The sequence below is a fragment of the Pipistrellus hanaki genome (genome assembly GCF_964339955.1).
Source record: "Pipistrellus hanaki genome assembly, chromosome: 11".
NCBI classification, from domain to species: Eukaryota; Metazoa; Chordata; class Mammalia; order Chiroptera; family Vespertilionidae; genus Pipistrellus; species Pipistrellus hanaki.
The window spans coordinates 2,235,832-2,250,183 of NC_140513.1; the positions used below are offsets into that span (position 1 = coordinate 2,235,832).

At 67.6% G+C, this 14,352-nt stretch overlaps 1 protein-coding gene across 3 annotated transcripts in view; it reads right to left on the bottom strand.

Moving 5' to 3' along the window:
* NTNG2 (netrin G2) overlaps nt 1-14,352 on the bottom strand; it is a 41,144-nt gene that overhangs the window by 1,959 nt on the left and 24,833 nt on the right. For all 3 annotated transcript variants that reach the window (XM_084898654.1, XM_084898656.1, XM_084898655.1), the window contains 3 exons: nt 6,232-6,404; nt 5,257-5,283; nt 287-454 (listed from right to left, as the gene is read on the bottom strand). In XM_084898654.1, coding sequence (XP_084754780.1) covers nt 287-454; nt 5,257-5,283; nt 6,232-6,404 — 368 coding nt within the window. The remainder of the gene's footprint in view (nt 1-286; nt 455-5,256; nt 5,284-6,231; nt 6,405-14,352) is intronic.

Consider the following 14,352-nt stretch of genomic DNA (forward strand, 5'->3'; position numbering starts at 1 on the left):
CTGGTTTCTTGGGGCCTCTGCTCCGGGGAAGGGGCGTGTCCATAGCCCTCGGGGGTTCCACCCCGCTGGGCCTTCCGTGTGCCCCTCACCGAGACAGGCACGTGGTCCAGCACATCTTGTGCTGGGCCCTCCCAGGGTTAGGGTTGTGGACAGGGTTAGGGTTGTGAATGTTAGGGTTAGGGTTAGTATTAGGGTTGTGGACAGGGTTAGGGGTGTGAATGTTAGGGTTGGGTTAGGAATGGGGTTAAGGCGGTGAGGGTTAGGCCCCCATCCCGCCCCTCCTCACCGATGCACACGTTCTCGTCGTCCAGCTCGGCGGAGCCGTTGCGGTAGAAGCCCAGGCGGCAGTGCTGGCAGTGCTGGCCCCGCGTGTTGTGCTTGCAGCTCACACAGGTGACCACGTTGAGGAAGTCGATGTAGCTGCAGCGGTTGGAGTGGCCGTAGCACTCGCAGTCTGGCCGCCGCGTGGGAGAAACGGTCAGTGAGCGAGGGGAGCGGGCCTGCCTGCTGCCCCGGCCCGCGCACTCCGGGAAGCCGAGGCCCCGGGCGAGGAGGCCCTGCCCCCGAACACGCAGGGCAGCCCTGGCCCGGACCGGCCTCCAGCACCCCTTACCACTCGGGGGAGAGGGTGCCAGTTTTGAGCTCGAAGGAGAGCCTGGTGGGCCTAGCCCACCAACTGCCCCTGGCCCTGCGGCCGGGACCCAGGGAGGCCCAGTGGGCAGTGCCTGGCCAGTTGCTCTGTGGGGATGCCCAGGAGATGCCAGGGTGCCTAGCAATGCTGCATGCAGGGAGGGTGGTCATGCCAGTGCGAGCTCAGGGAGGGCCAGGGGGCAGTGTGTCCCCACCACTCAGGGTGGATGGGGGCGGAGCTTCCTCCGTGCTGCTCTGGAAGATGGACTGCTGGCTGCCATGGCAGCCCTTCCTGGCACCGGGGCTGCTCTGCAAACGTGATGGCCACCAGGGGGCCTGCTCGCGCTGCCTGCTCCTGGGCTGGCCCAGCTCCGCCCTAACGGGGGGCCAGCCATTGCTGCCCCCCCCCCCAGCTGTCTCCAGCCCCGCACCTGCTCCAGGGACTGAGCGAGCCTGTGACCCGGGGCAAGGCCCCAGGGACAGCAGGCGGATTCCTCACCCTCATGAGGGACGGGGTTTGGTGCGGAGGGTCACCTTCCCTGACTCAGGAGGGGGGTCATTTCTCCGTGTCCCTCCTAAGGGATGCGGCCCCTCTTTGCATAAGAAGCCGGTGTGGTCACCCCTGAACAGGGAAGGATGCGGCCACCCTCTGACCACCATTGTTGTGGCTCCAGAGGTCGCGACCCCCCTTCCGCGATGGGAGAGGGAGGATGACCAGGGTCAGGGGTCAAGGGCATGGGAGACCTTGGAGAAATGAGCCCCTGATGGGCCTCCTGGGCCTCCCCCTCACACTGTCTCTCCCGGGAGAAGGCGGTCACCCTCCAGCGTCCGAGGAGCAGGTCGGTCACCTCTGCGCCCCAGATCTTGCTTCAACCGAGACGGCCCCGGGCCACCTCCCCGGGGAGCGGGACCGGCTATTTCTGGCGGCTGCTCTGCTGCCGTGCTGCCCACTGAGCTCTGACTCATCTGCTCCGCTCCCCGGGGAGGCTGAGGGAGGCGGTCCGGTCACCTTGGCCCAGCTGCTCCGGGCGGGGAGGCCCCAGAGGAGGGGCGGGCACGGTGTGAGGAGAGCGGCCGGCCGGGGCCTCCCCCACCTGGAATTCTGTTGGCAGCAGCCGAGGAGATGGGCGAGGAGATGGGCGGCAGCTGGGAAGGCGTGGGGCCTGGGCGGGGCGGGGCGGGGCCGGGCCGGGGAGGTTAGGAACCAGCTCTTCCATCAGCCCGGCCCCCTGCCCCCAGCAACGGCCCCAGGAGCCCTGCGAGCTCTGGCAGCCCGGCACCTACCTGCTCTGACGTGAGTGACCGGGCTCACGGGAGCATGCAGAGCCAGCCACTCTGGGCCCCTCGGGGACCAGCTGCCACCCAGCCGGACTCACCCTCCCGTCTCTCCTCCTGCCACCTGCAGCGCGGGCCCCAGCCGAGCTGGACCAGGTGACAGGGTGAACATCCCTCCTGCCGTCCAGCCTCCCGCTCCGGGAGCATCACGTCCAGGCTGAGCCTGGCATCCGGCCCCGGGCATCTCCCTTCCTTCCTGAGGGAACTCCCTGCTCCATCCACCGCGTGAGTCCTTACCCCCGTCACGCCCCGCGATTTGCGGAGCAGACTGTCCAGACCCCCCCACCCTGCGGGAGCAGTGTCCCTCGTCCCTCAGCTTCCCCCGGGAGCTTTTGGCGCCCCAGCCAGCCCAGGGCGCCACCCAGCCCAGCTGCTCTAACTGCTCCACCACCTGGGAGGGTGCGGGCTCAGGGCCTCCAGGTTGTTGGGAACTAACTGCAGACCCGGTCTCACTGCTCGTGGTTCCAGGTCCTGCCAGCAGAGGGCGCTCAAAGCCCTGTTACCGCCCAGCCGCAGGGCTGCTGAGGGGACAGGAGAGCTGGGATGAGGGTGGCAGGTTCCTTATGTCTCCTGTGTGTGTAGTTAGAGAATGAGGCTCTCGGTTGGTATCAGGGCCTCTCCCCTGCACCCCCAAGCCCCTGCCAGCTCTCCTTTAACAACACTCTGCCCTTGGTCATGTGGGCCACTCATTCCCCGCCCCCCCCCCAAAGCCTGTGCCCGGCTGGTCCTGCCGCCCGGACCGTGCTTCCTTCTGATACACATTCCCCACAAAGCCTCTGGACCTGAGCGCCATCACTGCCCCAGAGCATTCTCCACGGGGGGTGGGGTAAAAGGGGGAGGTGAGAGGTGAGAGGTGTGGGGGGTAGAACTCCAAGTCCCTCAGCTCAGCCCCCTGGGCCCACTCCCACCCAGTCCCCACCACGCACCAGTACCCTGCTACCCCCGCTAAGGGGGGGGGGGGCTATGGGCGGGAGAGGAAGAGCCCCGTACCTTCTGCGCGGGAGGACACCTGGGGCCAGCGGGGGCTCGCCCCTGGGGGGGCTGCTGTCGGTGGCCTGCTCCACTCTTGGGCGGAAGCAGAGGAGAAAGGAAGTCACACCGGGGGCTGGGGCTGGGGGTGTCCTGGGGACACCCCGAGGCGCCACACTGCACAGGCCCTGGTCAGAAGCGGCTCTAAGAAGCGCTGTGTACATGGCCACACAGAACGGGTCCGAATCTACAGCAGAGGCAGCGCCTACGGGACAGCAGCTGCAGTGGCTGGGACGGGTGTCAGTAACCCCCAATGCACAGCCGGGGAAGCAGCGAGGGCGGAGTCACATTGCTCTGAGCCGGATTTCAAAGGCCAGGCCGGAGGGACGGGAGAAATCGGGGTTTTTTCTGCTGCCAAAGGGGTTTCTCGGACGCCGGCCTGCCGGACGTGGGGAGAGGAAAAGAATATCTACCGGCTGGGAGCGGGGCCTTTCCACGGAGCCTCCGGGTGCCGAGCTGACCTCACCGGGCGCTCAGGGCTCAGTTAGAGCCGCATCCGCCTGCCCGCGGCTCCCGCTCCCTCCGGGCAGGATCGGCGGGGGAGCGGCTTGTCCCCTGCCCCGCGGACAGCCGCCTGGAGGAGGGAGAAGCCGCTGGGCCAGCGGGGCCCGGCCAGCTGGACTCTGGCCAAAGCCTGCAGCGCCCGGAGCGGCATCTGGAGCCTCAGGACCTTCCGGGGACGGGGTCCGGGGACGGGAGAGGCCCCCGGGGCGGGGACAGGCTCGGCTGTGGGAGGAGCGTCCTGGCAGGGGCCCGTGTCCGGTGCCAAGAGCAGATGGAGGCCCGTCTGTTCCTGCGGAATTGCCAGCTGTGTGAGCCAGGCCTACGCTGCACTCCCTCAGCCCCAGGCCGCAGGGCCAGGCTGGGCGGCTCAGTGGGCAGGGAGCGCCCGTCAGCGAGCCCGAGTGTGATGCCTGCCCAGTGCCTGGCTGTCCGTGAGCAGCTGCTCCTCCGTTTCCCCGGTTCTCTTTCCGACCGCTTCCCTGAGGTGCATGGACGGCCCAGCTGCCCCGAGCCTGCCCTCGCCAGTGGGTGGGGGCGACCGCGGCCCATCTCAGAGCTGTGGGCCCTGCAGCGCTGTCCGTCTTAGCAGGGCGCCAGGCACAGTGGGGCCCAGGCAGGGGCTGCAGTTGCTAAAGAGGCATGAAGACCCCAAACCGTGGGCGCCTCGGGTCGCTGGCTGTCACCCTGGAGCAGCCCTCCTGCCCGCCCGGCTCAGGACGCACAGCTGCCACGCCTCCCCGGACAGCCGGGGGGGGGCTCTCTCAGGGCTCCCCGACAGTCAGCAGGTGGGGGCTCCTCGCTGGCCGCCAGGCCCCGGGCCCTCTCCTAACTCCCAGCTGTGCCCTGCGCCCTTACCCATCAGCAGCAGCTCAGCCAGTGGAGCCGGGTTCCTCGTGTGTGTGTGTGTGTGTGTGTGTGTGTGTGTGTGTATGTGTGTGTGTGTGTGTGGGGGGGTGCACGACCGGCCCCACCCGCACAGGCTGCCGCATACAGGCGGACACGGCACCACCTCGAGGGCTCTGTGCCCAGTGGATGTGGGGGCAGGAGTGATCGCCCCTTATGGCCCAGGGCCCCAGGGCCCCGCCGGTGCCGCTGAGAGAGAGGAGCGAGCGAGGTGGGAGCTGGCGGGTGGGGGCAACGCAGAGCAGCATCGTGGGCCCCCATGACAGACCTGGGCCCCCTCAGACCCAGCTTTCTGTGGTGCCCTCGGGGCCCCTGGGTGCCCCCTGGGTCAGGTGGAGCCCCAAAGAGCCCTGGTGGGAGAGGCGGTGCCTCCAAAGCATTTCTGAGATTTGGGGTCCCCGCCGCTGGCCGCTTGGCACTGGCAGCGCTCAGAGCAGCCGACACACCCGCTGGGGGAAGCCGCCCAGGCTGACTACGGGGCCTGCGCTGCCCTGGCCGCCTTAGGACCCCCCTAACCAGCCCCAGAACAACACTCCCGCCCCCAGCCTCTCCGGAGCGACAGCTCAGCTGCCCAGCGGGGGCCGGCCCAGGGTCAGGCTGAGGGTTCTGCTGCTGGGGAGAAGGTGACCCACTCTTGCCTGGCCGAGAGGGAGGGGCCTTCCAAAGCAGCACTGGGAGGAGCCGGTGGGAGGAGCGGGGGCAGGAGGGAGCGGGAGAGGCGATGGGAAGCACAGGGCACAAGTGGAGGGAGTGGGGCGCCCCAGGGCCCAGTGGGCAGGAGACCCCCTGCTGTCCTCTTCCCAGCACATGCAGGCAGCGGGCACTGCAGCCGGCCCGGCCCCGGCGTGTACTCACTGCCCACAGCGGAGCCCGCGGCGGCACCTGTGGAGAGAAGGGGCTCAGCTGGGCGGGGCCGGCGAATCCGCCTGTGGGGCCCGGAGCCCTGGGTGGCCCTCAGGGAGGCGTAGCTGGGCTCCTGGGAGAGGAGCAGGAGGGGCCGGCCATCATCAGCCTCCAGGCCAGTCCGCGGCCACGGCCGCCACCCTGTCAGCCTGAAGCCACCACGCCTGTCTCTCCCGTGGGGGGTGCTGGTGGAGGGGGTAAGACGCCCAGAGTCCCAGGAGGGCGCGGAGGGCAGGGCCTGGTCTGACCGTCTGGAGGATGGGGAACAGTACCGCCGCCGCGGGGTGGGGTGGGGCCCCGGGGAAGCTGGCTGAGGGCCCGGGGAGCGGGTGTCTGTGATGCAGGACCTGTGGCCGCACTGAGGACGGCTGTGCAGGGGGCCGGACCCGTGAAGGCGTCACAGGACCCTCTGAACCGGGAACAGGAGCCCTGCCTCCGGCGGCTGGGGCAGAGGGGCTGGCCGGACCGTGGCTGGCACTGCCTGTGAGTGCCGGCTGGGAGGGAGTGCTGATCAGTCAGCTGGAGGAGGGTCCCCACCGCCCTGCCCCGCACCCAGGGCCTCCTCCCGCCCCAGCCCCCGGGCAAGGAGGGGAAGGAGAGAGGGAGACGCCAGCAGCTCACCCGAGCCCGCCAAGGCCCCATGCAGATGAGGCTTCCTGTGTGTGCACACACACTGTTGTGTGTGCATATATATGTTATCGACTACATGTGTGTATATGTGCATGCGCACAGGTGTGCTTGCGTGTGCATGTGTTTGTGTGTGCAGTTTGCCTGTGTTTGTGCGTACACATTTGAGTGTGTGTGCATGTGTGTGCGCGTGTGCATGTGTGTGTGTGTGTGTGTGTGTGCGTGTGTGCGCGTGTGTGTGCGGGGTTGGAGGGCGGGAGGGAGACCCGGCCGGCGGGCTGGCGGCCGGGCGGTACGTACAGGCGTTGGGGGAGCCGTGCGGCGGCGGCAGGTAGGAGCCGGGCCGCCAGGACCGCGTGCGGAAGTTCTTGCGGCACCGGCCGCAGTCGGGGCCCGTGGTGTTGTGCTCGCACTCGCACTGCAGGCTGCCCTCGCGCACGGAGCACAGGTTGGCGTGCAGGTTACACTTGCACCTGCAGGGACACAGCACAGTCAGTGAGCTCGGGGGGGCCTGGGAGGTGGGGGGCTGCAGGGACCCCAGAGGCCGCCCCCCTTCCCCCTCCCCCCCAGCCAGGACTCCCCCTCAGGCAGTCGCTCCCGCTCCCCCTCCCGGGAGGGACACCGTTCAGCCTCCGGGACTCAGGTGGTGGGCCCGTCTCTGACCTTGGTTTCAGGGCTTCCCAGCCTCGGTCGGGGTGGGGGTGCCATGAGCCCCGCTCCGGACCCCTCTGCTCCGGGCTAGGGAGCCTCTGGGTGGCAGACCTTCCCTGGCAGGAGAGGGCCCTCAGGCCTGGGGAGGCCCCCGGAGACCGGCACACCACCCACTGCCCCTGCTCTCGGCCCCCGCCGGACCGGCTCCCCCAGCCGGACACTGGCCGGCGCGGATCTTCTCAGCACGGCGGGGGGAGCCGGGCCGTTCCCTCAGCTCCATCCACAGCTGCGTGCACCGGGCGGGGCCCACGGAGGCTCAGGGGCTTGTTCTTGTATTAACGGTGGCGCCACTTTCCCTGCCAAGGACTGGAGGCCTGCTTTTGCCTGCACTGTATCCCGTGGGCTTCTGGGAAAAGCATGGGGGGCCCTTCCTCCTGGGGACCCCAGAGATGACCCTGCGCTCAAACCTACAGGCCAACGTGCCCTCCTGGTGCCCCCTCACCCCGCCCCCACCACCGGCGTGCGGTGCACGGGCAGATCAAAGGCTCCGACGAGGCCGGCGGGAACGAACCACCTGACTTTGTCTAACAGAGTTAGTTTGCAAAATGCATTTGACCTGGGAAGGTCTCAGGTGTGTGTGTTCTCTCCGTTCATGGAGCCGCTGGAGAGGAACCAGCTGTGCGAGCCGGGGTGTGCCGCCTCTGGCCCGGGGACGAGGTATTTTTAGATCCAGCGCCACGCGGAGAGATTGCCATCGCAGCGCCGGGTGCCGCTGACCTTGGCTGGTTAAAAGGGCGCAGGAGGCCGGCCAAGCCCGGGAGCACGCCGTGATGCCGGCGGAGGGATCCGGGGGGGCGGGGTGCCAGGCCTGCGGCGCGCGGGCGTGCGGGGGCCGCTGCCAAGGTCACGGGGCTGGTTCCTCCTCGTCCAGCCCCCCACTCTGGCCGGCTCCTGCCCGCCACCTCCCAGAGGCAGTCCCGTGCCCGCCCGCCCCGGCTGAGCCGCAATGAGCACGGCTCCTCCGCCCGCAGCCCACGCGGGACGTCACCGGGCCCGCACCAAGCGCAGCCGAGACGTTCGCCGTGACCTCGGCACAATGCTGGCTTACCCGGCCTCAGCTTCCCGTCCGGGATGGGGAGTGATTGTCAGGGAAAGTGGAAGAGAGAGGGGAGAGGGACACATCGAGGTGAGAAACACATCGATGAGCTGCCTCCTGTACCAGCCCCAAGCAGGCCCGGGCCGGGAGCCCGCAGGTGAGGTACATGCCTTTGACGGGAGTTGAACCCGGGACCCTTGGCCTGCAGCTGATGCTCTATCCACTGAGCCAACCGGCCAGGGCCCAATGGCTTTCTCCTTCTCCTCCCCTGAGCCTCCGGGGATGTCACCACCCCTTCCCTCAAGCCCTGCGCAGGCGGGCCTTGCTGCGCCTCCGTTTGCAGACGAGAGAGGGAGGGAGGGAGGGAGGGAGGGAGGCTCAGAGACTGTGGGTAGGTGGCCGAGGCCACACAGCGGGGCGCCCCTTTGGGCAGTTGGACAGCGGGGGGGGGGACTTGGGGGGCGGATAAACCACGGACATGCATGGGCTGCACACGGAGCTGACCGGCCTCGTTGAGCAGGGGCTGACTCCGCATCACCCCTGGGCCCCTGGGAAAACCCAGACGCCTCTCCCCGCCCCCAGGAGAGGATCAGGCCTCTGGCCGGTCACGTGCATCCGCTCACCCCGTCCCAGGCCGCAGGAGGCGGGTTTGAACCCAGGATGTTGGGCGCTAGAGCTGGACCTCATGGCCACCCCACCCCCACCCCAGCGGCGTCTTCTGTGGGCTCCACATGGGGGAGGGGGCGCTGAAGCAGACCCCAGGCCCTGCTTCCCGTGCTATTGGCCCGGCCTGGGCCTGGGAAACGCAGCCACAGAGGCGAGAGGCCAGCTCCACCCGCTCAGGCCTGGGGGTGGCCCAGATCTTCCTGCACCCGTGCACCCGTGGGACCAGTTCTCCCGAGGAATCGCTCTCTGAATCTGACCTTGGAGAGCCATCAGCCTCACTGGACACATCACCTGGGCCCCTGACCCCGCAACACGGCCCTGTGGGCCGGTCCATCAGGAGCACCCTCAGCAGTGACCAGAGGCGGTGCGAGGCCGGCCCAGGGCTGCCACCGCCAGCAGCCGCCAGGACCTGCTGTCCCCTCCTCCGCCTCCCCTTCCCTCTCCTCCCCAGCCCACCCGTCTCAGAAGCCCAGTCGGAGGTGGGGCAGGTGGATGCTGAGCCAGCAGGCTTGTCAGGCTGCTGCAGACGTGCCGGTGACCTGGAGCAAGTCCCTTTCCCGGCCCAGACCTTCCGCTCCAAACCGGAGGGTGGGCCTGTGTCTCAGGCGTCCCCTCGCCGCGTGCTTGTCTGTGTGCCCGGCACCTGCCCGGCCCGCTCCCGGCGCACAGCGGGCTCTCGGCGTCTAACTGACCCGTCTTAGAGTCACTGCTCCTGTCACTGCAGTTGCCAGATTTAGCAAATGAGAATACGAGACCCTGGCCGGGTGGCTCAGTGGGTTAGAGCATTGTCGGGATACACCAAGGTTAGGGGTTCAATCCCCCGTCAGGGCAAAAGAATCAGCCAAGGAATGCATAAATACGTAGAACAACAAATTGATGTCTCTCTCTCTCTCTCAATAAAAAATAAAGATATAGAATGCCTGGCTAAATTTGAGTTTCAGGCAAGCAACCAGTAAGGTTTTTAGTGTAAGTACATCCCATGAGACACACTACACTGAATAAAAAATTGTTCTTTATCTAAAATACAATGTCACATGCATCCTGCCTGTTACCTGCTCACCCACACGGCTGAGTGATGGCGCTCGCGAGGCCTGGCATGGGGCACCTGCTCCCCGCAGGAAGCTGGCCCACCGGACAGATGGCCAAGCCACAGGCCCCCATAAGCTGCTCCTTTTCCTGGAGCCGAGGAGCCCTAACGAGCCCCAGGAGAGCATGGTTTGGAGGCAGCACCCGGCTTGCCCCTGGGGGAGGCGGACCCAGACGCCCCGAGTTCTCGGAAACACGCTCTGCTCTGCCCGGGGCAGCAGGCACGAGAACCCCACTGTCCTGCCCACCGGAGGCCGGCGGGCGCCTGCCAGCCCTGCGAGGGGTCCTGAGGACGGCGGGGCACCAGCAGGCGCCGGCGGTGTGTGCCAGGCCTGCGGGGAGGGCAGGCGGTGCCCGGGAGCTGCCGGCAGGAGTGCCATCTGGACACGGGCCTGGCACGGCCGCTCCGTGAGAATCGTGAGCCGGCCCTCCCTCCGCCGGGAGCGGGCGTTTGGAGCGCCGCCCGGAGGGAGCGGAGGGGAGGGATGTAGGTCAGCTCGGGCCTGGAGGGATGATGCCATCGCCTCTTGGGGACAAGGGAGCGGGGGTTTGGGGAGCGGGAGAGGGTGCCAGAGCCGGGCAGGGAAAGGGGCCGGGGCCGACACCCACAGAAGGCCACCCCACCGCGATCTCGGGCATGGCCAGAGCCTCGGACACGGGGCATGCACGGGGGCGCAGGGAGCACCCCGGACCCCGGGGCTCTTGGTCATCGCTCAGCTCTGCCCGGTGACATCAGCTCCTCTGGAGCAGAGGGGGCTGCGGTGTGGGGAAGAGGCACAGGGTGACAGGGAACTGGAGCCCTGCAGGCCTGAGACCCTGCGGGGCTGAGCGCAGGGGCGGGTGCGGGGCTGAGCGCAGGGGCGGGTGCGGGCCTGAGACCCTGTGGGGCTGAGCGCAGGGGCAGGGTGTGGCCTGAGACCCCGGCAGGACTGAGCGCAGGGGCGGGTGCGGGCCTGAGACCCCGCGGGGCTGAGCGCAGGGGCGGGGTGCGGGCACCTGGCGGCCTGCTCCCCGTAATGCGGATGAATGCGGCGGGCGCTCCTCCGGGAATGCAATCAGGCCGGCAATTGAGTCCATTGGCCAAATCAAATTGGGGCGGCTGTGCGAAGTCCTCTCTATTAAGTGCTTTCACATGCATCACCCTCCGCTCGGTCCTAATCCCATTTCCCATTTCCGGCCCGGCAGCCCAGGAGCTGGACCGGGCTGCCGGAGGGGCTGGCGGCCCCCGGGGCACGGCCTGGGGTGACCAGGTGGACTGAAGCAAAGCCCCTTCTGCCCTGTGGAAGGCCCCCCCACCCCCCAGGGCAGGGCCAGGCCTGGGTGCTGGCCTGAGTGCTGGCCCGAGTGCTGGTCTGGGTGCTGGCCCAGGTGCTGGCACGAGTGCTGGTCTGGGTGGTCTGGGTGCTGGCCCGAGTGCTGGTCTGGGTGCTGGTCTGGGTGCTGGTCTGGGTGCTGGCCCGGGTGCTGGCCCAGGTGCTGGTCTGGGTGCTGGCCCGGGTGCTGGCCCATGTGCTGGCCCACGTGCTGGCCCGGGTGCTGGTCTGAGTGCTGATCTGAGTGCTGGTCTGGGTGCTGGCCCGGGTGCTGGCTCAGGTGCTGGCCCATGTGCTGGCCCAGGTGCTGCCAGGGGAAGTGAGCGGCCGCAGGGCATGCTGGGGCAGCTCTGGGCGTGGTGCTAGGAGCCCGCCGGCTTCCCCCTCGCAGCGCTGCCGTGTCCGGTCCTCTCTCCTCTGGAAGCCGCACTGACGGTGAGTGAGGCTCCTTGTGCATGCGCGGAAGTTTGTTTGTTTGTGAACGAGTGGGTGAGAGTCAGCCGGTGTGTGGGGCCGGGACAGCCTGCTCTCCTTAAGGCCGGAGAAGGGAGGCGGGGAGGAAGGGGGTCCCCAGGCCTGCAGACCCCGAGCCCCGGGAGCTGCTGTCTGGGCCAGGTGTTGGGGGACGGGAGTTTTCCAGGCGGAGGGCTGGGCTCCGGGCAGGGCACCCCCAGAGGCAGGTCCCAGGACCCAGCACCAGGGGGCTGGTCCCAGAGGCCTCGGAGGTGGGGCGGCCAGCGTGGGCTTGGTTCTGAGTCAACGGGAAGCGCGGGAGGCCCGTGCAGCAAAGTGACACGACGGGGTTTGTGTTGGGAGAAAAGTCAGAGGGTGGGAGGCTGGCTGTGACCCCACAAACTCCTGGTGCCGTGCGCCTCCCCCAGGCGGGTGGGTGGTGATGGTGCCGCGTTAGAGCCTGCTCGGCTGGAGATGGCGGGAGGGACCGGAGGAGCAGAGGGATTCCCATGGCTCCCGGCCCCAGGCCCTGCGAGGGCGGCTTCCACGGAGAGAAGCAGCGAGACTCCCCCAGGTCAGGCCCTGGCTGGCCTGGCTGCCGCGGAGGCTCAGCTCACCTGGGGGTGCAGAGGGCGGGCACTCTGTGGCCTCCAGGGGGCGCATGTGAGGCAGTATCTGGGGGTCTAAAATGGGCTCCCTCTGTGGAGGGGAGAAAGGGTCAGAAGAGAGCAAAGGACCTGCCTCCCGCCCTGTCCGTCCTGCCCCGGAACGAGGTCCTGCTGGTCCCAGCCCTGGTCCTCCTGTTCACGGTGGGCGCTGGGCAGTGGCCCCTCCCGAAGCCGTGCGGCTCCGTCTCCCTCCTCACCCGCTGGCCGGCAGAGGGGCTGCAGGAGGAGAGCAGGGGCCCCATTGGCTGGAGGGGCTCCCGGGGGGAGGCACCAGACACGGGTGTGCTGGGCACTCGGACTGGCTTGTCAGGATCACAGGAGCCCGGGCCTGCGCGCCTGCTGTGCGTCGGCCTGGAGCTCGCCTGCAGTGGGGAGACTGAGGCCGGGCGGGATGGCCTTGCCCAGGGCCATAGACTGCAGATGAAAGAATCTGGATTCAGACGCAGCTTCTCTTTGAACCAACACCTGGAGCTGTGGACAGATTACAAAGAGGCCTCGGACCCGGGACTGGCGAGGGTCCCTGAAGTGTGAGAAGCGGGATCTGACCCCAGTGTTAACTCTGGCAGCTGCGTATCTGTGCTCACATGTCGGGTGAGGCCGGGGCTGTGCTCACACGTGTACACACACACGTGTACACACACACACACACACACACACACACACACCCCACCTCGGCTCCTATCCTCGGCCTGAGACCCAGAATCTCCAGTTTCGGGGATTGATAGGGAAGAGGAGAGGAGGCTGGGGAGGAGGAGGGAGAGGGGAGAAGAGGAGAGACCGTGTCTTCGCCCAGGGACTCGGGGGAGCAGCCCGGCCCAGCAGAATCTGGGGGAGCCGAGGGCTCAGACACTCAGGGTCATGACCCAGCAGTGCCCATCCGCCTGGGGCCTGGCAGGTCTCCTCTCTCCAAGCACTTAGCCGCCTCCTGGGTGGCAGGGGGTGAGGACACAACGCCTGGCACCCAGCACCCAGGCATCCTAACGGTTTTCCCTGTTCCCTTAATCGGCGCTGGTTATTGTTGTACATCGCCGCTGGGCCCCCCCTGCCCCGTCTCCCCCAAACACCACCCTGCCCCTTGCACTCCCCCCTCCCTGCCTGGCAAAGGCCCAGCTGGACTGGCTCCCTGGATCCTCCAAGCGAATCCTGGGCAGGCCTGGTGGACAGGGCAGGACGGCCAGGCCCCTCCCCTGTCCCACCCCCAGAGTGGGCAGACTGGCCGAGGCTGTCTTATGAGGCATGCCTGCTTCTCTGGCCCCTGAAATCCCGAGGAGCCCAGAACAGCTCAGCCTGAGAGCCCCCCGGGGTCCGCAGGCACTAGCCCAGGACGGGCCCATGCCCACCGTTGCCACCCTGTCCTGCTCTGGGCCTGCCTGGCTCCGGCCCAGGTGGCTCTCCCCCAGGACTTTGAAGAGGAAGAGTAGAGACCAGCCCAGCCCTTCGGGGGACCACCTAATCAGGCCTGATCGATCGATAAGCCGGGCTGCCGCTTCCCGCCAACCAGCCGGAGTGCTCCCTGCCTGTGGACTGACCGTCCTTTCGCCACGTCTGCGCCGCTGCTCGTGCCCGCGAAGGCTGGCTGCCTGGGGAGCTGGGAGCTGCCGGGCCCTCACGTCACAGAGGGGAAACTGAGGCTCACAGAGGGGCACCGCGGGGCTGGCACCCGCCGGCAGGTGCTCTTCACCGGGATGGGCTGAAGAGCCGAGGCCTTTCCCGCCCCACTGCCCTCCGCCCTCCGCCCTCTGGGCATGCTCTGCCCATGTGCTCATCTCGGGGTCCCCCCCGGAGACAGCCCCCCCACAAGAACGGCACTGCAGGCCCCGACTGCCCCACTGAGCCGGGCACTGCCGCCTGAGCCACCTCGTGAAGGGCAGGTGCCCCTTGGTCAGATGAGGGTCCCGCCCAGTGGCTCAGGGGTTAAGCGTCCACCTATGAACCAGGAGGTCATGGTTCAATTCCCGGCTGGGCACATGCCCTGGTTTGGGGTTTGATCCCTAGTGTGGGGTGTGTAGAGGGCAGTCGATCAATGATTCTCATCATTGATGTTTCAATCTCTCCCTCTCCCTTCCTCTCTGAGATAGATAAGAATATTTAAAAAATTAAAAAAATGAGGGTCCCCCGTAGCAGCCCAAAGCGAGTCAGAAGGCCGAGCCCCCAGACGTGTGGGTTTCTGGTTCCCGCCTCGGAGCTGCTACGTCTAGCGGGGCTGCGGGCAGAAGGCGGGTTTGAGCCAACAAACGCTGCCTCCCAAGGGCAGGCAGAGGTCACCGAACTGACCAGAGTCCCGAACCGGACACACATTCAACAACAGCCCAGGAGCTCGATCCTGAACCCCCAGTTGTCACAGGTTTCCAGAATATTCCTGACTTAAAACCTCCTGCCCCACACGGTGGGTTAGGAGTCAGTGTGAGAGCCACAGGCCCTGCTGGCCGCGCACTTGCTGGCCGTCCGCCCGCCCGCCTCCGAGCGCTGCTGCCGGCCCACCTGGAGC